The sequence below is a fragment of the Centroberyx affinis genome, unplaced genomic scaffold, assembly GCF_046629955.1.
Source record: "Centroberyx affinis isolate AG114_WGS23_722 - 3 ecotype Tasmania unplaced genomic scaffold, CSIRO-AGI_Caff_v1 ptg003220l_1, whole genome shotgun sequence".
In the NCBI taxonomy this organism is placed as follows: Eukaryota; Metazoa; Chordata; class Actinopteri; order Beryciformes; family Berycidae; genus Centroberyx; species Centroberyx affinis.
This window is the reverse complement of record NW_027281255.1, coordinates 41,933-66,744: the sequence shown is the minus strand read 5'-3', so window position 1 is coordinate 66,744 and position 24,812 is coordinate 41,933. Positions and strand designations below refer to the sequence as shown.

Sequence of the window (24,812 nt, the reverse complement as noted above, 5' to 3'; positions counted from 1 at the left end):
AGAATATATAACAAGGAGCCGTTTACTACCAAAGTTGACATCATGTGAATTTATTATCATTTTATCAATCCAGAAAACATTTCCATTGTTTCCCATGCTTTCATCCAAACAGCCACTGAGAAATAGTGATGTATTACTTTCATGTTTATTTACTTGAAATGGAGTTTTCCACAATCATTTATAGGTAGAGCCATAAAACTCATTCACAACCCACGATCAAATTGTCAAAAAAAGAGGTAAAAATGAGGCTTTTATTCTCAGTTCCTGAAAAGTTGAGGTAAAAGATTTTGATCGGCCTGCAGTTTTATGCCGCTTTGATTTACGCCGGACTTAAAGGAAAAATACCTTTGCACTGTTACATATCATCAGTCTGTGATGTTCAATACATTCCAGGACTTACTTTGATGAAGTGTTGTAATTTACTTTTTTGGGGAACCTACTTTCACTCAAACTGCCTCGTCTACCTCTACTTCAGTTAGTGATTTCTTACGTTTCCCAGAATGCCTTCCAACAACCCCAGAAAAGAGGCATGAACTTGTTGCTTTCATTCAAAGGTGGACATACTTTTTATATAAAGAGACATATAAATAGCTTTAAGGGGTGATCATTCAGCAGCAGTTATAAGTGTTTCTGATTGCAGCCTCGTCCAAAACCAAATATGGTTGCAGTGCATTCTGGTCTATTTCTTGCTCCTGTGGGTGGAGAAATTGGTCTCTCTCCTCTCCTACGATGGATTTCTCCCTGTATGATTGTTGAACGTCTCTTGGTGCAAAATGGCGGCTCTAGAAAGAAGCCCTCGCTCTTTGATTCTGAGGGACTGACACCAAAACCTGACGTTTAACGTTGATGTTTTACATCCTGAAACATTTTCTGATATCAAACTCCATTGTAGCTGCTGGAAATATCTGGAGGTGAAGTCACCTCGTCTACGATTGGCCAGTTATCCTCAAAAGAAGAGAAATACAGAGAGAAAGAAGAGAAATACACCAAACCATTAAATGGAGCCAGAAATGCAAGGTGCAGTGTGAAAATGTTCTTTATTGGGTGGATTTTTCCTTAAAGTGGTAGCAGGAACATACTGAAGCATTAATGAACAGATGGTTTAATGTATCTGGCAAAAGGAGGCACACAGAGGTAGTCTTGAGGTAAACTAACAAGCCATTTGGTGGGAGTCAATCCCCTAACCTGTTACGGTCATGCTTTACCTATTGAGCTACAGTACAACAAGAGACTGCTAACACTTACAATAACACTATCCTTTATTACACCAAATATCACAGTGTACCTGCATTCAAGTAAACTTCCTTATAATTGTCATCCACAGGAATGTTGACTCTCCATCGGTCATAATTTACTTCCAGCATCACATTCCATTCACCATAAACACCTCATGGCACCCTGGTACCATGCACACATGGATTCTTCGTGAATCCAAGACTAAAATAAATGATTCCCAACAGCATATCAAGTGAGCACTTAATTTTACAAATAAAGTTATTATTATATTTATTCACTGCATCTTAAATCGGACAGAAGGCAGCTGGGGCAAAATGTAAACCATTGAGCGATAGATTTGTAAAAGCAATCTTTTACAGGAATACACTGAGTTTTCGGGCGAATAGTGATGAGACCCGGTACATTGTTGGCTCTGGTGCTCCATGCTAACACATTAGCATACACTATGTTGGGTGATAGTAGGCGACTAGCATTAACTCAAAAATGAGGACATGAGAACTCAATGCAGCTCTAAAGCTAAATGTTAAACTAGCAGGAACTACTTTCCCTCTTTCCATTGGAAATAAAGGTTGGACATGGCAGAATGCACAGCTTTAAATCACTGCACAGCGGATGAATATGTGGTTGCTCACCTGATATAGTTCCAAAAATAAACCTGGCTTCATCAGCTATATTCAGTTAATATTTAATTTTTGGAACTTACGAATGTGCAGGGTATAATAAAAAACCACTAACTACTTTTTATTACTAAAAGGTTAGTCTTCTCATTTTAGATAATGCTAGTCGCCTACTATCACTCAACATAGTGCATGCTAAAGCGTTAGCATGGAGCACTGGACCAAACGATCTACCGGGAACACATGAATGACTTTGGTGTCTATGTTTTCATCATTTAACAGGTAAGTTGACCAACGGACCAATATCCCCAAAAGTGTGAATCCTCAGTGTGTGTATTCCTTGAAGAACCGCCTTAAGAAGAACTGCTCCAGTAGAGCTGCTCAGCTCCCAGGTTTGAGAATCTGTGCTTAGTCAACTTTATCTGGTTAAAAAAAAAAGATTTAAACCCCCCCCCCCCCCCAAAAAAAAACATTAGAGTACATCATGTTGATTTGAGAACCTCTCACTGCAGTCCATCCAGAAAGACGCACTTCAAACCCTTTCGTCATCGAGATTAAAAAAATAAAGATTCACCATACTTATTTGCCTTGCACAGTTCATATAAATGCTTACTTGGCCACTTCAGCCTGTTAAACAGACTTAGAGCACCATAACATGATGTAGTCTTACTGTAACAGCTCCTATTCATTCATTCATTCATTAATTCATTACCTTTACCCGTTTATTTGTGGGACTCGAGCCTATCCCAGCAGCCTGGACAGGTCGCCACCTAGCCGTTTCACTGTGGACAGATGTAGGACAACAGAACGTCTATCATGTTCTTGATGATGGGGGGCTGGGGGTGGAGGTTGTGGGGCAGGTGGTGGGCGAGCGTCATCTCCCAGGCGTCCACCAGGCGGACATTCAGGCCTTTGAACACGGCCCGGAGCACCTTGTCGCGCTGCAGTGAGTACCAGTCGCTGTTGGTCAGCGTCTCGTAAAGCGTCAACGCCTTGAGGTTTGCGGTCCGAATGACCACCAGCGTGCCGGGAGCCCGGTCCAGCAGCCGCCGCACCGCCCTGCGGATGCCCTGCAGCCGCCGGAGGTACACCTCGACGGGGAAAGTGCTGAAGTGGGACCAGATGCCGAAGACCACGACGGTGCGGTTGCCTCCGACCAGGCTGTCCAGCTCGTTGGCGATGTAGCGCAGCTCGCTGGTCGGGACGTTGCCGAATCGGATCGGAGGGCCGTGGCAGCGGTACTTCACCAGGATGTTGTGCGCCCTGTCGACGGCCATGAATGGTCCAGCCTGCTTCAGGCTGTGCAGGTCAAACTCCTTCAGGTCTAACACAGAAAAAAAGTTTGTGAGGGAGAGTGCAAAATCAGTCTGTAAGTTTTTGGATCCTGAGAGATCCAGAGGGTTTGGTACCTCATAAAACATGGAAATATCATGATAACAGAGGTGGGGATTTGAGTCACAATTTTAATTAAATGAATTTATTGACTTTATATTTTGAGTGAGAAGTTCGGTTGTGGTCCCATTGACTTGCATGGAGTTGGGCTGTATTTGGAGTCTTTTTGGAGCCAGCATCTAGTGGACGGTAGAGGAATTGCAGCTGTCAGTCACTTCCTTATTGGCTTCAAAATTCACCTGTGGTGTTGGCCGCTTGGTTTGAACACCTCATCAATCATGGTCTTAGATTGCCACCCAGTGGTTGTTTTTCATATTGAGGGTGCATCAGTATGAAAACTGGAAACTTGCTTGTTTCAACGGCAACATAACCTGCTGTTCAGTCATTGTCACTTAACTTTCTTCTTGCGTTTAAGTCTTGGAAAAAGAAATTCTTGGTACTTTGAATTAGAGTTAGTTAATTTGTGGTTTGTTTTGGGGTTGTTCAGTGTCATTTGAGGTAGTTTGTGGTATGCTTTGAGGTTGTTTTGGGTCTTGCACATCAGTGTCAGATCCTCTGAGACATTGTGATTAGTGTTAAGGAGGTTTGTTATGTACAATTAAATTATCCAGTGATAAATATAATAAAGATGAAAGTTATGGTCAGGTTGAAATTTCAAGTTAAAGCTGAAATTTGCAGAATATTTTTAAACATTTAAAACCCCAAATGTTTGTAAAATACAACGCTGAAAAAGAACAATACAATTATAAACACACTCAACACCTCTTTTCTAGAATTTTAAATGCGGTAGTATGCGGTCATATGCAGTATTATGCAGTATTATGCAGTATTATGCGGTATTATGCGGTAGTATGTATGCGGTTGTATGCGGTAGTATGCAGTATTATGTGGTAGTATGCCGTAGTATGTGGTGTTTAGTAGGACCCGTATGGAATGATTGAATTTATTGAAGTTGAAACTGATTATAGAAATCAAACTCATGATGCTCTTACCAAGTTTTTATCCTATTAAAACCATATTGCATTGAAAATCCCAGATATTTAGTTTTCTTTAAGATATTAAATTGATACTGGACTCTTGATTTGTTCTGACTTGACTTGCTGTTCCACATTTAGACTTCAGACTTGACATTAATGACATGGACTTGACTTGGTAATCTACTTGACTTGACTTGAGACTTGTGCCATGCAGAGCTGACTCGGTCACACCTCTGCATGACAATATCACTCTTTCCATCACTCTTCGATTTGACTTTCCAAATAAACTCTTGCGGCTAGATGATAGAAGATAGGGATCAGAATTGAAAAAAAATGTGACTCCATGCAGCTTTTCGCTATTCACACCGATTAGAAAACATCAGATATGTGTCACATGTGAGGGAAATTTTTTTAAATTGAGACGTTTCAGCTGCAGTTTGAACGGAGCCAAACTGTTACAAGAGATCAGTTACCTGGCAACACAGAGCTGAGGTGTTCAAACCACTGTCTGATGGTGGAGTCTCCATACAGGTGAACCCCCTTGTCTCTCAGACACTGGCCGATGACAGCGGGGTCACTGAACTGGCGAACTGTGGTGCCACCTAGGGCTCGCCACACACCCTGGTAGTAATATCCAGAAGGTTCAGGCTTCAAAACGCTGCTCTGCATCTCTGGTTGACCTGAGAGGAAGTTAAAAACAAACATCTGTGACGTACAGTATATGTGATATAGTATGTTATGTAATACCTCTCTCTGTCAATAGATAGACAGAGATACACAGATATGCATTGAATGGAGAAAATATTAGGGTCACCCTCTTCTTTTGCACAATCCACGTCTCAAAGCTTTAAAATACTTATCAAATACATTCACTTAACAGATGTACACTGCCCGTCAAAAGTTTGGACACACCACATTTTTCTTTATTTTTACTTTTTTCCACATTTTAAAATAATAGTAAAGACATCAAAACTATGACACAACAAAAATGGAATTATGCAGTGACCAAGAAAGACAAAAAACAAATCAAAACTATTTTATATTTTAGATTAAGTAGCCGCCCTTTGCCTTGATGGAAGGGCAAAGGCTTTGGAAAGAAATTCATACATAGGATCAACTTCACTATTTACATTTGTCAAAGAAACACATTTCAAGCATTTAAGCATAAGCCTTTAGATCAAAATGGCTTTAAGAGAATGAAAAACATAGTACAGTCAATCAGGTGGGTCCAGACTTTTGACGGGCAGTGTGTATGTGTACAGAGTGTCTGAAGGCCCGCCTGGCTTGAGGCTCCTATAGCGGCGTCTTTGTTGCTAGATTCTGTTACAATAACAAATGTAAAGGAAACACGACACTGGGCAGATGTTACACAATTAATGTAGAAAATATAGGGGAATTCTTCCTGATGTTGAGCTGCAGCTGCTTTTGCACAATCCACATCAAATTGTTGCAAAGTTTAAAAAAGCTTCTGCAGCTCGTCTGTGTCTCCTTATCTACATCTCCTCCTTTGTGATCGGTACAGATTTAATAAAGGAAATCAATAAGGGATAATGGCTTTTACCTGATCCACCTCATCAGTGGAATTCATAAAAAGAGCAAGTGTCCCAAAGATTTTGTATTTTGTAAACCAAAATATATATACAATATTTTATTATAGACATGTTATTTAATTATATTGGATATAAACTGTATATTGGATTAATTCCCAATAGGTTCTCCGTTAATTTAATCAGTATAAGCCTCTTGCTCATGCAGAACTCCTTTGCTCTAATAGCATTTGGTTTTATAAGGCAGTGTGAAGTTTAATTCACAATTTTGTTCCACAAACCGCTCTGTAACATCTTCATGGATGCCTATATGAAAGGAACCTGCATACTGTCCACTTCACTTGCAATTAAATAGATTTTACTAGGAACAAGGTTTCAGTACAAAGACCTTCCTCAGGTTATCTTCAGCGAAGTGGGAGAGATCATCTGATACACAGCAGGTTGGGTGGATCCACATGAACCCCGGGACTCTTTCAGAAACATTCTCTACAGAGGGGCGTTTTCTGTGAACTACTTAATAGCTTACCGGTGCACCCCATTTGCTATAGTGGCATAAAATCATTTTTTATTGAGTCCTAAGTGGCCTTGAATAGTCACTTAATGACATTGTGTGTGTGTGTGTGTGTGTGAGCGCAACGTTTTTCTTTACCTTCCTCCTTTGGCAACACAGTGACACTGTCAGACCCTGAAGCATGAATGAAGACTTTCATGTTTACACCGCTGAGGAAAAACACAACAAAACCTCTTTAAACACTCCATATGCATAAAATGCAAATACTACTACTACTACTACTACTACTACTAACAATAATAATAATAATAATCCATCCCAAAAAATGTGGATGGATTAAAAAGAAAAGTGGTTAAAACTAGAACAATCAAACAAAATACCACACGATTAAAAGTGGACAAAATTAAAAATAAAACATAAAAGCAAGCCTATAAAAGTGCATTTTAAGGAGTTAAAAGATAATGCTGGTAAATGAAGTTACTCAGGCAGGGTGCTGACAGGTCGTATTTACAGTAAATCCAACATGGCATGGATGTGGCAAAAGACACAGAGACACACAAAATGTCTGTCCTGTCTCTCCTCCCTCACCTTTGGAAGAGTTTCTCCTCATTGGCCATGAGGTTTTGGTTGAAGCCTCCTTTGGAGTGGCTGATCCTGGTGTCACAGCTCAGTTTCTTGGGCTTGTAGCAGAACCACGGCTCCCCGGTGTTCAGGTCGGTGTAGTTGCACAGCGGCTCCTGTTTCGAAGGCAGGCAGACGTTACAAACCGTGGTTTCAGAGATGGATCCTGAGCGGAAGAGGCTCTGGAAGAAAATCCGGTCCGGGTGGTCCCTGGTCAGCCTGCGCAGCACCGTGACGGCCTCACTGGGGTGAACCAGCGTCACCTGACGGGAGGGAGAACCAGAGTTTTCACTCAGTTCAACAATGTATTACTTGGCTTCTGTCAGATCAGTAAGGAAAAAGAAAGTGAACATTACCTAAAGCTGCACTAGGCAAGATTTGTATGTAAAAATCCACCTGTCTTAGCCTAAATCACAAAGTGGAGCTGCTGCAGAGAAAAGCATCCCATCTCCACTAATTTAGAAGCTGTAGATTTGTCCTATTTGTCCAAATGAAATTAAGGTGTCAGGTTTGGTCACTTCTCCTCCCACCCTAAGTGACGAATCAAAACTTGTGAGTGAAATCCAAACTGTCTCCTAAACAGCAGCAGAGAAAGCTGGACTCTCCAGTGTTCGATCTTTTCCTCTCTCGTCTCTTTGGTTTCTTTGGTATAAACAACATCATGTGCTATTGACAACAAACATTATTGTGTGGCTGTATTCATTGACTTTTGACACTGTGGGCCACTGCATCCTGCTTGACAGACTCAAAGATCTTTGTTTCACAGAGGAATGTCTGGCATGGTTCAGCAGCTATTTCTCTGGCTGTGTACTGTCTGTGAGAGTGGGTTCGCTGTCTGACCCACTGCCCCTGTCCATGGGTGTTCCTCATAGGTCCATTCTTGGCCCAACCTTCTTCAAGATCTATGTAAATAATGTTGCAAATGATTCTGGCACCTCTCACATCCATCAGTATGCTGACGACACCATTCTGTACACATCCGGCCCCTCTCTGAACACTGCTGTGGCTTCCCTGCAGCACAGCCTAACCTACGCTCCGGCAAACTCATAACTGACCATCCCCGAAGTCTGCACCTCCTTTGGCCGCCACTCATTCCAGTACGCTGCCTCTAGTGACTAGAATGAGTTGCAGAAGTCCCTCTGCACCGTCATTCCACTGCCTTCCTTTAACAGCTCATTAGAAGACATCATTTCTGATTACTGCACCTGCTTCTGAATTTTTGCTTCGTCAGGCCCTCCGACTACACTTACTATAGATTTCTGCTGTTGTATATATTATGTATATTGTGATGTTTCAAACTGACTCGTGTTGTTTGTTTATTGTGATTATGTTTTTACTATCTGTATAGACTTGTGTACTGTTATTGCCTCTTGGCCAGGTCGTCATTGTAAATGAGAATTGGTTCTCAATTGACCTGGTTACCTGGTTAAATAAAGGTTAAATAAATAAAATAAAAATACATAAATCACAGACTGGCCGGGATGGTAAACATGTGCTGCTGTGTGACGTTTACTGACCTCACCTTATAGGATTTCTGGGTATTGAAGTTAAAACATTGTGAATCACCCAAAGAGGTTAAATGCCAGGGAATTCCCCACCACAAAATAGAACTGATTAATTGCGAAATGTCTTAAACTCTTCACTTTAAGTCCAGTGGAATTTGTTTTTAATTTTTTTGGACATCTTACCACCTGGATGACTGACATGAATCTACACAGACATGACAAAGTCTTAGTCGTCACCTCGACCTGCGCTCGTCCCTCCCACAGTAACGGGAACACAGCGGTGTAGGAGCCGTTCAGGTGGTCCGCCACTTGCCCGGCCACACCCGCACCGAGTGCCCGGTCGTGCAGTCGGGCGACTAGGACGTCTCCCCCAAAACTCTTGGGATGCCCCTGGACGTCCCGCATCAGGATCCGAGCCTCCAGCTGATCGCCCACACGCCGCTGCCCCCCGCCCCTCGCTGGCAGGATGGTGAAGGTGCTGTGTGCGGGGTCGCTGGTCCGGGTCAGGGAAACAGGCACAGGCAAAAGTGGAGTTTCAGGCCAAGCAATGGAGTCCAGCAGGCGGCGCTCCTCCAGAACGTCCTCAGGCGTATGGCGCTGGTAGCTGCAGTAGTCGAGCTGGCGGGGCGGGACGGGGTAAACTCTGATGGTGGTGTTGATTTTATTCTGAAACTGGAAGGGGGTTGAAAGGGAGGGAGGGGTGACAAAGGGAGAGAAAACAAATGTTAGTTGATGGTTTCAGCAACAACAAGTAAGATTTTAACTACACAAAACAAGCAGCTTATTTACTATAAATAGTGCTAAGAAATACAAGCACTTCAAAGCAATAAATGAACATAAATATCGGCTTGGTTTAGCAGCTACTCAAATGCAATGTGTTTCAAGCTTGGCACTCTTCCTCAGGCAGCCAGGCTTGAAATGCTTGGCTGGGCTATCGACACAAATCTCCATCACAGGGTTTTCCGCAGGATATGAAGTGTTGATCCCTGGGTGCATAGAGCTGGGGTATATTGATGAATTTGGATGCTATATTTTAATTTAAAAAGAATCAAGTACTTTCAAGGCCATCCATTCATTTTCAAAATCCTTTAAAGCCTTATTTTATTTTTCTCAATCTTTCAAGTATTTTCAAGGCCTGTGGAAACCCTGTCAAGGACACAGACTGTTGATAGAAACACACTGGATTGAACCACACTGAACATACAAAACATTAGATACACTGATGAGGTGAATCCAGTTAACAGCCATTACCCCTTATTGATTTCTTATTAAATCTATAGCTATCACAAAGGAGGAGATGTAGATAGAGAGAAACAGACGAGTTCCCAAACAAAAATCAACAGAGAGCCGCCCAGTGTCATGTTTCCTTTACCTTTGTTACTGTAATAGAATCTAGCAACCAAGGTGGTGCTAGATACTTAATTTTTTTTTGCACTTTTTGTGCATATGGCCAACTGTGGACTAATGTGAATACGATGCACATTTACACATCATGTATACTGCTGTAAATTTACATTTCTGCTGCTACTTCATAAAAGTAAATAATTACTATTATATTTATGCATACTCATGCTTATATATACTTACATGCACTGCACATATTTCATATCTATCATTCCAATTTTAAGTAAGAAATGGAGACTTCACATCACAAGTAAATCCACACATGCAAATAATCCATACTCTTTCCCATACTTCTGTTCTGCAGTCTACCTAAATGTTGAAAGTGCGAGCAACATACTGTACATTTATAAATTATACAATTATATTCTATGTTATTGCCTTTACTGTTTGTACATTTTACTTTTCTTATTGTTTCTCCTTTTTTCACTGTTCAATCCTGTTACCGTTGCTGCTGTAACAACCTAATTTCCCAACAGATATCAATACAGTTTTATCCCATTTTATTGAGTATCAAGGGTAGATATGGCTCTAAAGAGTGATTCTGCAAAATCACTAAGTTCTGCTCATCTGTGTTATGGTTGAGAAAGATGTCACTCAGTTGCCTACAGATAGTGATATAGGGTTGAACACCCTTGGGTGTGACAACTTCATAAATATTTGAAAGCAGGGACAATAAAAGGCTTCAGGTGATGACAACAACACTAAACCTACACATGAAGAGGGGATGACACCAGATGCATGAAGCATCTTAACTTCAGATTTTACTTAAAAATTACCTTAAGAATGAATTTACCTCAAATTCTGTACTTTGGATCCTTAAATACATAAGTTTTTATCCCTATGTTGTGTTTTATCCTGAGTAATTACTTGAAATCGGTTAGACATTCTTAGCAACAAAAAACAGAAGAAACTTGTCGGAAAACTAACTAGATATGGTTGAGTTGTGCCAGGAAGTTGTGCCAGGAAGAGTGTTTAGTGATCAGATAGGAGGGTGTGGTTCACAGAACTTGAAAAGATAGAAGGGGTCATTTCTATTCAAATCAACCTTCCAGGACGGTCGGACTAGGCCTTTCAGTATGTTGGTCTAGTGGGTAGAAACAGTCCCATAAGAAAGAAATAAAATCTCAGTTCTATATCATTCTTCCTGATCGCTAGAGGAGTTGTATATATACGAACAGAGTCACCTGTGACCCAGGATGACGTAGGGCGCTAGCAGCCCCACAGTATAAATGGGCCTGTCATCCTGAGTTCTGTCTTCTTGTACAAATTCGCGATTACAGTATAGCACAAAGCTAAGATTATTTAGACTAGCTGGCGGTTTTTCGTGTGGAAGCCTCGTAACCAAATAAGGTTGGAGCTACAGGTTCCGTCCTCCAGAGGCTGCGACTTGCCGATAGATATGTTTTATTTATTTTTTTCGTCAGACCCGTGTTTTCGCCGGTCTCTGTTACCACGAGCTGACGATCGCTTCAGCGGCCAGCGCTAGCAGTGAGTTAGCCCTGGTCCAGGTAGGTATTATAGCCTGTTAAGTTCTTGGTTCTCGTGTAGCGCAGGCTATCACCGAGCATAGAGTGTTTCTGCTCGCAGCCACAAGATAGCATCAGCGTGTGCGGGTATCGGTGGTTGCTGTTGCTTGCCTCAGCAGATAAATACTGGCTCGGTCTCGGCTACGCCGGAGAGTAGCCTGCTCTTCCTTGGCGTTAGTGGAGCGTCGGACGGCCAGGCTTTATAAGCCGCTAATCAGAGAGTGAGTTTGCTTGCTTTGACGGGTATAGAAAAAAAAGTACGTCTTTGCTGTGCCGTCACCCTGGTCGCTCTGATGCCGGGGGTGGTGGCATTTGTTGGAGCAGCATTTATAGAGGGAGTGTTTCCGCTCTTCTTTAATTCTTTCAATTTGGTCGATAACATGCTGCGGGCTCATGTTTGCAGTACCTGCATGGCTCCTCTTCAGGCTGATGATGGCCACGATTAATGCCCCCAATTAATGTCTGGGTGTGGAACACCTGAGGGAGGGGTTGTCAGAGAACCCATGCATGAACTGTAGCTTCATGCTAGGGCTCTGAAATTAGCTAGGCTAGCCGAGGTGGAGGCGCTGTTGCTCAATCCAAGTGAGCCACCCCCATCTGGTGTTGCAGCGGTTGTACCTTTGCCAAGACGATCCTCAGCTGAGACAAAGGGGGACCCTCCAAAGAAGAAGGCGAAAAGAGTGGACACTCTGCTTCTTAATCTCCAGCCGGGCAAGACAGTGATGGAAAGGGCCCCAGCAGACAGCCCTCCTTCTAGGTATTCCCTTGCCCCTGAATGGGATGATGATGTTCTATCCACCAGAGCCTCCTGCAGTCAGTTCTGTGGGATGGGGACAGAGCAGGAGGAGGCAGAGGCTGCCTCCCACACATCCGAGGCCAATTCCCAGGGGACTGAGCATAGTTCCAGGGAGGGCCCTGAGGCTGGCCCAGCTGCAGTTAAACCGGTAATATGTATGGCTCTAGCGCGCTTCAGAGGTGTTGGCCGGACCCTAGATCCCTCTCTCACCACACCAGTGACAGCAGGGCCCTTGCCGCCATACGGGAAGCAGGCAGCTATGGACTGGACCGCATGCCTGCTGTGGAATCATTGGTTGCTTCCCTAATTGGGTCACTGGATGAGGCCTTGAGACCTGCAGCCAGCTGCCCCAGGCCGCAGTGTCGCATCACTGACGATCTGCTCATGAGGAGCTATGACATTGCGGCCTGCATGGGCCCGCATGGGCCGCATGGGGAACTCATTGTCCCACCTTATATTAGCCCTTTCCCAGTCCCTGCAGGCCTCAGGGGCAGACTCCTCTACCCAGAGCATTAGTGACACTTCACTGCAGGCATTTGCATTGATGATAAGAGAGCTTGGCAGGCTTATGTCACTCACAACACTGGCCCACTGTCAGGTATGGCTAGCACAGTCTCCGCTGTCAGAGCCATGTAGGAGGGTCCTCTGCTCTCTTCCTGTGGTCCCAGGTAAGATGTTTGGTCCTGCAGCTCAGCAGGCACTGGAGCGCAGCATCCAAGCGACTCACACCAGATGTCAGTTTGCTAGTCTGAGAAGGGAGCCTACATCCTTTGCTAGACATCGACCCCCCCTAGGACAGGATAGCCGTTGCTTCCGTCCACCAGCTTGCCCTGGTGGCTCCTATGGGGGTCTATGATCCTCTGAGCGACCAGACCAGCACCAGCATTTTCCCCAGCCACCAGCACCTAGGGGCCACATGTTCAATCAGCGCCCCCCAAAGCCCCTAAAGGCCAGGGGAATAATGCATGCGACCACGGGGCCGGGCATCAGTCACTTCTCCCAGCAGCACCTCAGCTACCAGGAAGAGCACACATCAGACCCTTGGGTGGTGGCCATGCTTTCCCAAGGGTGCAGTCTACAATTCCGACGCCGGCCCCCACTTTTCAGCGGGATCAGGATGACTGTGGTCAATGATCCCGCAAAGCCTCTGGCACCCAGTCAAGAGATATCTGCCCTCCTAGAAAAGGATGCCATAGAGACCATAGATCGTCAAACACAGCAAGGTGGGTTCTACTCAATGTACTTCCAAAAAAAGACGGTGGTTTGCAGCAGATACTGGATCAAAACCTTCATCAACCAGTTGATGAAGGTTTTTGCCCTTCCATATGCTGCACACTGCGCACTGCAGACGTTCTCCAGGTGGTTATGCGGGGAGGCTGGTTCACATCCATCGATGTGAAGGACGCATACTTACATGTGCCAATGGCGTCACGTCACAGGCAATTCCTGCGTTTTGCCTTCAAAGGCCAGGCTTATCAGTTCAAGGTGCTCCCATTCAGCCTCTCTTTATCCCCTCAGGTGTTTACAAGGTGCATGCGAGCAACTCTGTCCATGATGCAGGCCAAGGGCCTTCGTATCCTCCCGTACTTGGACGACTGGCTAATCTGTGCACCGACTCCAGAGTGCACAGTACAGGACACAGCAACCCTCCTTTCTCATGTGTCCCAGTTGGACCTTAATGTCAATTTGTCCAAGAGCTCCCTCACACCCAGGCAAAATGTGGTGTTCCTTGAATTAATGCTGGACTCCCAAAAGGTGATGGCCTCCCCGTCACTACGGCGGGTGGAGGACATACTCTGTCTACTCCTTCGTTTTCAGAAGGGCAGGAAACTGACATACAGCCTCTTCCTCAGGCTGACAGGCATGCTGACAGCTGCCTCAGCTATAGTTCCGCTGGGCCTCCTACATTTGCGTCCTCTTCAGGTGTGGTCAAATGGCCTGGCAGATGACAGGGCCATTTATACTGTGGGGCTGGTAGTGCCCTACATCATCCTGGGTCACGGTTGACTCTGATGGTATAAACAACTCGACTTGCGCGTGCGCAGTCAAGCACTGCCTCTGGTGGTCATCCAGAATTCATAGAGCCGTAGTTACATGCATAACTCTCGGTTTGATTTATGCAGCAGGTGATGTGTCTGTTATCACTGTTGTTTTTATTTGAAACTATATCCCACATGAAATCAACCACGTGCAGCCATGATATTATCCCCACTAAATTTCTTAAGAAGATATTGACACAGTTGGGCCCACTTTTATCAATTATTAATAGCGCTTTAGAGAAAGGCATTTTTCCTTCTGTTTTAACCATGCTGTCGTCCAACCTCTTTTAAAGAAACCTAACCTTGATCCTTCTGTTCAGGCCCATTTCTAAACCTCCATTTTTATCAAAGGTTTTAGAGAAAGTTGTATCATCCCAGCTTTTAGCTTTTATGTGTCATAATAACATATTTGAGATTTCAGTCAGGTTTTAGAGCTTTACATAGTACAGAAACTGCCCTTCTTAAAGTATCCAATGACATCCTTTTAGCAGCTGACATGGGGGAAAACGCAATTTTAATTATTTTAGACCTAAGTGCAGCCTTTGACACAGTACAGTAGATCACACCATTTTAATTGACCGTCTTAACAGCTGGGTTGGCATCAAGGACACTGCACTTAGTTGGGTTTTATTCCTACCTTTTAGAAAGAACCTTGTCGATCACCGTAGTTAACTACTCATCTTCTACAACTCACATTACCCGCGGTGTACCGCAAGGTTCTATTTTAGGTCCAATTTTAGGTCCAATTTTATTCTTAATTTACATGCTGCCACAGCCAAATTATGACACAATGTCTCTTTTTATTGCTACACGGATGACACACAGATATACCTTCCCCTGAGACCTGGTGACCCAAACAGCCTAGCTGCTGTAGTAGATTGCCTCAACTGTTGGATAGCACAGAATCTCAGTACTACTTGAGTACTATTTGACTCTGATCTAAGCTTTGAACCAGATAAAAAAAAAAGTTGTTCATGAGTCCTGCTTCCTTCAACTGAGAACCATCTCCAGAATTAAAACAATGTTTTCACACAGCAACCTGGAAAAAGTAATTCATGCCCTAATCTTCTCACGACTAGACTACTGTAACTCCCTCCTTTCTGGCATCAACCAAAAGTCACTCTCTCACCTCCAACTAGTTCAGAACGCAGTAGCTAGGCTTCTTACTGGTTTTAACAGATGACATCACATCACCCCAATCCTGACTTCTCTCCATTGGCTCCCTGTTCAGTTTAGAATTGATTTTAAGATTTTACTGATCACTTTTAAAGCACGTTTGGGTCTGGCTCCAAGCTACATAACAGATATGTTGACCCCATATGAGCCAGTGCGCAGCCTTAGATCCTCAGGCGGGGCCCTTCTGGCCGTTCCAAAGTCTAGGCTTAAAACTATCTGAATTTAATCTCTGTTTATTATCGTTTCATTCCTTTTTAAATTCAAATTTTGTACTATTTTGTATATGTATATTAAAAGTGAATAATATGGCACCTTTAAAAACCCTTCACTCAGTCAATCTGTGTTCTCACCTCCAGCTGGTTTATGTGGCGCAGCAGGAAGTAGGGGACGGACAGCGCCAGGAGGAGGAAGATGGAAAGATGGGCATACTTGGGACGGCACATGCTGACGTCCCTCCTTTTACAAGCTTCGGTCTTCATGATCGCCGAACGGTCTTCATCTCACATCTCGCTCCACATCTCACTGTGGCTGTAGTGTGACACTGTGACGAGTCCCTCTGATACTGGTAAAAAAAACAAACAAAAAAAAAAAAGGTGTAACTTGAACGCCTTGTTTCGGTAAATAACAGCGTCCTCTAGCTTTTTATCTTCATTTAAAGAAATGCAATTGTATTATTGGGAAAAAAAAACAATCTTTAAATCCTCTTGGAAGTCTGCTTGTGTTAAATGTCCATCTCCTGCTTTTCACCTAAGCTAAATACAGTCTGACAGGGAATTCCTCAGGTTGATCAAACGTCAACCAAGGCCACAAGCAAAGAGGTCAGAGCCCTGTTCCATAAAGCGAGTTTTCCAAATAAGCCAGGCTTCTTTAGGTTAGTCTGACTCATTTTCCTTGTTCAGTTCAAGGCCAGCTCCTCTGCAGGAGTTAAGAGTGCTGGTGGTGGCCCTCCCTCCCCCAGTGCGACATCACTCTTCTTTTTTGCAGCTACAATTAATAAACATCATGAGATTGGACAGTGAGCATCAAGCTGATTATGCTTAAGTGTTTATATAGCCAATAGGCATACTTACCATTCTGAACAATATTTTTTATATTTAGTTTTCACCTGCTGCCACGTTCTTTTCTCCCCAGTCAAGTTGTTGCTGTTTAAAAGTGCCCCCCCAATAAAAAGGTTTAATCAAATATACATAATATATACGTATATATTTAACTAGTGAACATACATTTGCAGCCTTGAGGTTTAATATCTATGTATTCTTGTATAAGATATTTTAATAACCTACAGGTTTTCTGTTCTTATTAACTGTTTGAATGTATTGTGCACAAGATTTAATTTGGTTGTATCAAAATATTTTATTACATTTTAACTTAGTTGCTACTTACGCATTCAATCGATCAGCAATTTCTTGCCAGGCTTTCTCGCTTGTTTTGTTTATGGCAGCTATATAAGATTTTTTGGTTATTATGTTTCCTTTCTTCATATACCGTATTTCTACTAATAAGCGCTGCTCGGTGGTCGTGAACATCGCCGCTCTCTCTTTCCCGTTGCTTTTTGCCATGGTGTATCGATGTGATCCATGTTCGACCCCTCGGGCTTCTTAAGAATGGCGCGCACACGCAATTATCCTGACTACTTGAATCTGTCTCGAATTAGTCTGATTGCGTGAACTTGAATTGACCTTTATGGAACCCCTTTAGCCCCGACTGATTTGTTAGGTTCATTCAAGTCAGGTTTTGGACTTTAATCCCCACTTTTCTTAGCACGCTTTATGGAACGGGCCCCAGGCTTTGCCCCTGGCAACTGACTCAACTAACTTATTAACTTATAACTGACCTATTGATTTACCCTTTTTCCAACAAAATTTTAATATTTGAATATACTGTAATCTCTATGACCAAGTAGTACTGTGCTCTGCAATGCAGCCTCTTGACAACACAAACATGTCAAAAGGCCCACACTTTGACAGTTTGAATAGCAATATCAAACAACCAACAACTGTCTTTACCCAAAACAGAGATAGAACAGAGATTAAAAAAAACAACTCATGCAAGGTTGTTGTGCCCAAGGAATCTCCTTCAGGTCAGTTTGGTTTAGTTTAGATTAGTTTGTGTGTAGGCTACACAAGTGTACAGGTTCATGGTAAGAGAGAAAATGGTTACACTTTATTTAGATAGTAAAATGTTGATAGTCAAGTTACTATCAACTGACTATGATGTGTCACTAAAACATCTTCTGAGTTTCAGATGATACTCACAGTAGTGTGGAAAGTAGCAGTGGCTTTCTACTGGTTTTAATTCTAGTCATCTAATCAGGGACTGATTGACACCTGGGAGTTCAGGTGAATGTAATATGTTATGTCAGATGAAATGAGGGAGGGGCGGGTTCCACTCTGTAGCATTTTGCTAGTGGAACCCAATGGAGTTACGATTAGGATGAATCCTTAACTGTTTGGGTAGGAGCGCTTCCTGGACTCAAAATTAAGTTTGTTTGAGGTGGTCTTTGGATAGGGATACGTGTTGACACAAAAATACAAGCAAAAACTCCAAGGCACTCTCTTTAAACCAATTAAAATGCCTTTATTGTCATGGCATGGTCATATTAGACTTTAAAAACAAACTTTGACGCTTTTCGGCATCAAGCCTTCGTCAGGAAGTCAAACAGATCTCATGGAACACCTGACCCTTTTCTAGTGGTATTCCACCAATAGGAATCTTCCACTTGAACATGGTGTTGTGGCATAGAGAGGGTGTAGACATAAACTCCAGCAGATGGTGTCGTTTTGGCCCACAATATTCATCAAAGCTGAATTAAAGAGTAACATAGTGAATACAAACAATGGTTTTGGCCCACAATAATCATCAAAAGCTGAATTAAAGACCAACAACATGAATACAAACAGTAGCAATGGTTACAAAACAGAAAGATGTTTACAAAAAACAAATAAATGTTTACAAAAAAGCAGTAAAATCTAGCTCCTCATTTATAATAATAATAATAATAATAAACTTTATTTGTATAGCACCTTTCATACAAGAAATGCAGCTCAAAGTGCTTTACAACAAAGAAATTACATACATGAAAATAGACATAGAATGAGCATAACATAAGATGGAAAATAAAACCCACTGAATAATAATAAAAATAAAGTTAAGAAATAGAGTACATAGAATAATTAAAATCAAGTAAAACACAACAGAAGTGCAGCAGTGCATAAGTGCAAAGCAAAGTGTAAAACAAATATATATATATATATATAAATAAATAAATAAATAAATAAATAAATAAATAAAATAAAATAAAAAATTTAAGGCCTGTATCAGGAAAGTCGTAGCTAGTTAAAGGCTAAAGGGAAGAGATACGTTTTTAGCTTTCTTTTAAAAATACTTAGTGAGCTGGCTTCCCTGATATCTATAGGCAGTGTGTTCCAGAGCTTTGGGGCGTAATTGACAAAGGCTGCATCCCCGATTTTCTTTCCGCTGTTGCTGGGAACCTCCAATAAACCAGCAGCAGATGATCGCAGTGTTCTTGAAGGCAAGTAGTGAACAAGGGAGTTAGAAATGTAGCTTGGTCCTAGCCCATTAAGGGCTTTGTATATAAGGAAGAGGACCTTAAAATCAATTCTAAATGTTACAGGAAGCCAGTGTAGAGCAGCTAAAACTGGACTAATGTGCTCTCTCCTCTTGGTTCTGGTTAATAGCCGAGCTGCAGAGTTTTGAATAAGATGAAGTCTCTCAGTGTTTTTTTCGGGAGACCAGTAAAAAGTGCGTTACAGTAATCGAGTCGGCTTGAAATAAAGGCGTGAATTTTTCAGCATCTTTTTGATTTATAAATGGTCGTACTTTAGCTATGTTCAAGGTGGAAAAATGATGTTTTTGTCACCTTGTTAATGTGGGACTTGAATCTTAGATCTGAATCTAGGATAACACCAAGACTTGTAACCTCAGATTTAATCCAGGGAGTCAGTGTTCCCAGATTATTAAACAGCATTTCCCTTTTTGTTTTAGGGCCGACTAGTAGGATTTCAGTTTTGTCCTCGTTTAACTTTAAAAATGTTTTGCTCATCCATTTATTTATTGCCAAAAGACAGGTAGTAATGGAGTTTATAGCTGCAGCATCATTTGGTTCAGCAGAGATGTACAGTTGCGTGTCATCCGCATAACTATGGAAACATACATTGTGCTCTCTAATGATGTCACCAAGTGGCAGCATGTATAGTGCATTTAGGCCTGGGTGTTTAGTAGCCTGTAGTTTGTCAATCCAAAAGGCTTCTCCTTGGTTAAGTTTCCTTTGTCTGTCACCTTTTCGTATGAAAGATGGGATGTGGTCAATGACAAAGGCTTATAATGTGGATGAGTTACTGTTATGGAAGTCCAGATAGTGTCTAGCCATAGGGTAGTTTACATTCCCTGTGCGAATGGCATATTTGTGTTCTGCTAGCCTGTCCTGTAGCCATCTTTTTGTTCTTCCATTGTAAAAAAACTTTGCAACTGGGACATTCTAGCCTGTAAATAACAAAAGAGGTTTTACAGTTGATTAAATGATTAATGGTGAACTCCTTCTGAGATGTAAAATCCATGTCTTGGTCTGTATTATGGTTAAACACAAAGTCTTCTTCCCTTTACCCAGGTATAGACCTGCATAAGACGGGCTATAGCAAGCCCCCATAGCACACTCTTTTGTCTGTTTAAATACTTTGTCCTGAAAAATGAAAATGTTATTAGTCAAAGTCCATTCTGTCAGTGACAATAAGAAATCATTGGGTGTAGAGCTGCAACGATTAATCGCTTAATCGATTAGTTGTCAACTATTAAATTAATCGCCAACTATTTTGATAATCGATTAATCGGTTTGAGTAATTTTTAAGAAAAATAAGTCAAAATTCTCTGATTCCAGCTTCTTAAATGTGAATATTTTCTGGTTTCTTTCCTCCTCTATGACAGTAAACTGAATATCTTTGGGTTGTGGACAAAATAAGACATTTGAGGACGTCATCTTGGGCTTTGGGAAACACTGATCGACATTTTTCACCATTTTCTGACATTTTATAGACCAAACAACTAATCGATTAATCGAGAAAATAATCGACAGATTAATCGACAATGAAAATAATCGTTAGTTGCAGCCCTAATTGGGTGGCATTTCAGATTCTGTCCGAGCACTTAAAAAATGTCTGAGTGCTGCTAGGCCCTGTTTGTGTTCTATGGTTGTGTACAATGATTCAACATCCATAGTGGCTAGAATAGTCTCTGTGCCTATGTTTTCCAGTTGCTTGATCTGGCTGAGCACATCAGTAGTGTCCTGAACATAAGCTGGAAGTGAAGCCAAAATGGTTTAATAAAATAGTCAATATACTTTGACACTGGTTCAGTAAGGCTGTCATTGTATTATCATTTATGTATTTTCGGAAGCATGTAGAAAGAAGCCATTTGTGGATTTTCATTATATAGGAATCTTAATTCAGCTTCAGAAATCCAACCATTTTCTTTTACCTCTATGAGCATCTCTCTTAGTTTTTGAGAGACTCAGTTGGATTAAATGTCAGAGGTTGGTAAAATTCAGTGTTATTTAGTTGACGATGAGTCTCTTCAAACCACAATAGCGTCCCCCTGGTCTGCTTTCTTAATGACAATTTCATCATCTTTTGATAATGCTTCCAAGGCACAAGAAAGGTTTCAATGTTTTGGTGCCCTTTTGTTCTTGAATAAGTTCTCAATATCAAAATGCACTTTTTTTTTGCAAATGTATTTAATGTAGCACTTTGAACCAAAGGACAAAAGGTGGATTTTGGTTTGAACTGTGGTTTAAGGTTCAGAGAGGCAGACTGACCTGAGTGTATTGAGCTTGTAGATACTGTGGGATTTTGCTTGTACCATGGCTTGAGGTGTAAATTCCTGTAAAAGTGAAACAGGTCACTCTTTGTATCAAATTCCTTTGCAGAGTAGGTAGGGGCAAAATATAATCCTTTAGAGTATTAGGATACTCTCCTCAGATAGGAGTTTGCCAGAGATGTTGATCACGGCCCGTATCTGGTTTTGCTGTCTTTGTTTGACTCTTCTATCAACAGGAGCATCAGATCAGAGGAGCATTTATTGAGAATGGCTTCCCACCGGTCTCTGAAGTCCTTTTTGTCATCTCCTCCATAGGCTGGGAATTTCTTGATCCTAAGACCTCTGGGGATGAATCCTTTTCTCCAAAAGTCCGATAAGGTTACTGAGTTCAGGTGGAGTCTGGTGTCTTTTTCCAGCAGGTGTTTGAGGTCTTTGTAGGCCTTGTTAAGATCAGCGCGGGGTGACTCTTCGCCAGGTAAATCATCCATCAATGATGTGATTGTAATAATAATAATGAGGGACAGTGGATTATTACAACCACATCATTGATGGATGATTTACCTGGCGAAGAGTCACCCTGCGCTGGTCCACCAGCAAGAACAAGACCCAGGACTGTCTCCTTCAACTTCACAAGCAGTGAAGAAGAGGACAATGCTGGACACACTACAGCCCAGGTCTCACAAGAAAATCCACCCTACCAGACCAAAAGAGGGACAGGAGGGGGATGTGGACTAGGATGAGGCAGAGGAAGCGGAGGACACGAAGGGGGAGAAAGACACCAGGAACCCAGATACACACGGAGCAAAACCAGATATGGGCCGTGATCAACATCTCTGGCAAACCCCTATCTGAGGAGAGTATCCTAATACTCTCCAAAGGATTATCTTTTGCCCCCCTGTGCTATGGGGGCTTGCTATAGCCCTTCTTATGCAGGTCTATACCTGGGTAAATGGGAAGAAGACTTTGTGTTTAACCATGAAAGAAATAGTTTTCTTAAGCACATTATCTGGTGGGGACGGTACATTGATGATGTCTGTTTGTTTTGGTCTGGGTCAGAGGCAGAGTTACAAGCTTTCCATGTCTTTTTGAATGGTATTAACCCTAACATCAAACTGTCTCTAGATTACAGCAAGGAGAGCATACATTTTTTAAATCTCACGATCTTTAAAGACAATCAAGGGACTTTGCATACATCTATATTTAGGAAACCAGCACAACCATATATGTGTCCGATATAAAATTTTGCATAGGTCTTATATTACCCCAGTAAAATGTAATAAAATGAATGCTACGGTCTCAGACAAATGCTGGCATGGCTGCGGTAAAAGAGGCACCCTGATGCACTGTCTATGGCAATGCCCTGCAGTGAACTCCCTCTGGTCAGTGGTAACAAATGCACAGAGATCCTCCAGGTTGATGTTCCTAAATGTCCTATACTGTGTATACTAGGAGACAAAATAGATGGGTTATCTGTAAGGAAAATTAGACTTGTAACATTGGGTTGTCTTGCTGCTAAACAGAAAATTGTTATGAATTGGAAGATAAGAACTCCAACCTGTTTTAGCTTGAGCAGTTGGTTGGAAGAGTTTATAGACTTAATAGGGATGGAAAGAGCTGCCGCCACACTAAGGCACCTTGATCTGGGCCTAGAGGGATTGTGGAGTACAGTAAGGTCATATTTGAACTCCGTACTGGATTATGTGTAATGGTGTATAATATGATGAATTGCAACAAGTAGATTTTCAAGCAATTTTTGTTTAAAAAAACAAAAACAGCTACATTAAGTATTTATTGATGCGTCCTCGGGGTCCTACAAGTGTAACCGTTGTAATCACTGCACAAATGTAATACAGATCAAGACATGGATTTTACATCTCAGAAGGAGTTCACCATTAATAATTTCATTAACTGTAAAACCTCTTTTATTATTTACAGGCTAGAATGTCCCAGTTGCAAAGTTTTTTTTACATTGGAAGAACAAAAAGACGGCTACAGGACAGGCTAGCAGAACACAAATATGCCATTCGCACAGGGAATGTAAACTACCCTATGGCTAGACACTATCTGGACTTCCCTAACAGTAACTCATCCACATTATAAGCCTTTGGCATTGACCAAATCCCATCTTCCATACGAAAAGGTGACAGACAAAGGAAACTTAACCTTAACTTAACCGAGAAGCCTTTTGGATTGACAAACTACAGGCTGCTAAACACCAGGCCTAAATGAGGACCTAGATTTTATTGCTTTTTTGTAAACATTTATTTGTTTTTTGTAAACCATTACTACTGTTTGTATTCATGTTGTTGCTCTTTAATTCAGCTTTTGATGATTATTGTGTCACTAACATAGGACCCTTTGTCATGTTCCCATTATGTGCCATATAAATCTGGGGAACATAGGACCCTGGGAACATAGGAATGACTCCACTGGACCCAAGTATGATGGCGGACGATTATCCCACGCTTAATGACGTCATGTCCCCTCTAGTGTTATATCTCTATGGTTATAACCCTTTCATGATCCAGTCGATGGATGAAATGTCATCATGTAAACACTCATTCCGATCACTTTCTTTGGTTGGAATATCTTGTTGGTTGTACGTTAACTTTTTTTCAGGGAGAATTTAAATGGATGTGCTAGTTATGAACCCCGGGGCGCTCGGGCTTGATGTAGCCCATTTTTATGGTGCATTCCATTGTACTCGGAACTTGGAGAAAAACGACTTCCAACACGGAAAAGCGCAACAGAACGGTTGTTCAAGTTGGAATTCCCAGTTGGAAATTCTGGAAAGATTCTTTCCGCAGGAGTTCTCCAACATAAACACAGCTGACGTCACAGCGTCAATCTGTACATAATAAAACTTGATTTTACTTGATATGTAGTTTTTGTGTTATGAAAACCTGTTGTAACAACTTTGTAGTTTCCATTTGTAACGCAATTCAGTTGACTTGTGCTTCGTTACCAGAGGTGGAAAGTAACTAACTAAATTTACTCGAATATAGGCTACTTAAGTACAATTTTGAGGTACTTGTACTTTACTTGAGTATTACCATTTTATGCTACTTTATACTTCTACTCCACTACATTTCAGAGGGAAATATTGTACTTTTTACTCCACTACCTTTATTTGATAACTTAAGTTACTAGTTACTTTGCAGATTCAGATTATTAATACAAAATATAATAAATTGTGATGTATTATTATAGATTACTGTAAGATACCCAGCAGTATATAAAGTAGTGGAAATGAGCCCCACCTTTTCCAGCTGCAATATTAAAGTGATGCTTATACTTTAATGCATCAATAATCATAATTCAATAATATAATATATACTGTATTATTCTGAAATGGGCCATCCTGCATAATCAGTACTTTTACTTTTGTTGCTTTAAGTAGGCTACATTTTGATGCAAATACTTTTGTACTTTTACTCAATGATTTTGAATGCAGGACTTTTACTTGTAACAGAGTATTTTTATACTGTGGTATTTCTACTTTTACTTAAGTAAAAGATCTGAGTACTTCTTCCACCACTGTTCGTTACTAAGTAGAAGTCGTTGCTGTATGAACTCCCCTGCTAACGTAACTAGAGCTGTCAGATAGCTACCCTTAACATTAATGGGCAAAGGCTG

General features: G+C 41.7%; 1 protein-coding gene across 1 annotated transcript; it reads right to left on the bottom strand.

Annotated features, from left to right (window-relative positions):
* Positions 1-2,632: 2,632 nt before the first annotated feature.
* Positions 2,633-15,826, bottom strand: LOC139660118 (NXPE family member 3-like). Its single transcript, XM_071538175.1, has 8 exons — positions 15,698-15,826; positions 12,944-13,037; positions 12,712-12,832; positions 8,644-9,094; positions 6,869-7,164; positions 6,407-6,489; positions 4,696-4,902; positions 2,633-3,177 (listed from the first exon to the last, which is right to left on the bottom strand). The coding sequence occupies exons 1-8, from the start codon at positions 15,824-15,826 to the stop codon at positions 2,633-2,635; spliced, it is 1,926 nt and encodes a 641-aa protein (XP_071394276.1).
* Between the last annotated feature and the right edge of the window lie 8,986 nt (positions 15,827-24,812).

Bases quoted from the DNA above. Each gene is read 5' to 3' on its own strand.
- LOC139660118 (XM_071538175.1), bottom strand. From the start codon at position 15,826: ATGAAGACCGAAGCTTGTAAAAGGAGGGACGTCAGCATGTGCCGTCCC. The intron at 9,095-12,711 runs GTGAGTGACATA...CCCTCCCTCCCT, and splicing joins CCTGACAGTGGGCCAGTGTT to TTCAACCCCCTTCCAGTTTC. The intron at 3,178-4,695 runs GTAACTGATCTC...TTTCTGTGTTAG, and splicing joins CCTCAGCTCTGTGTTGCCAG to ACCTGAAGGAGTTTGACCTG.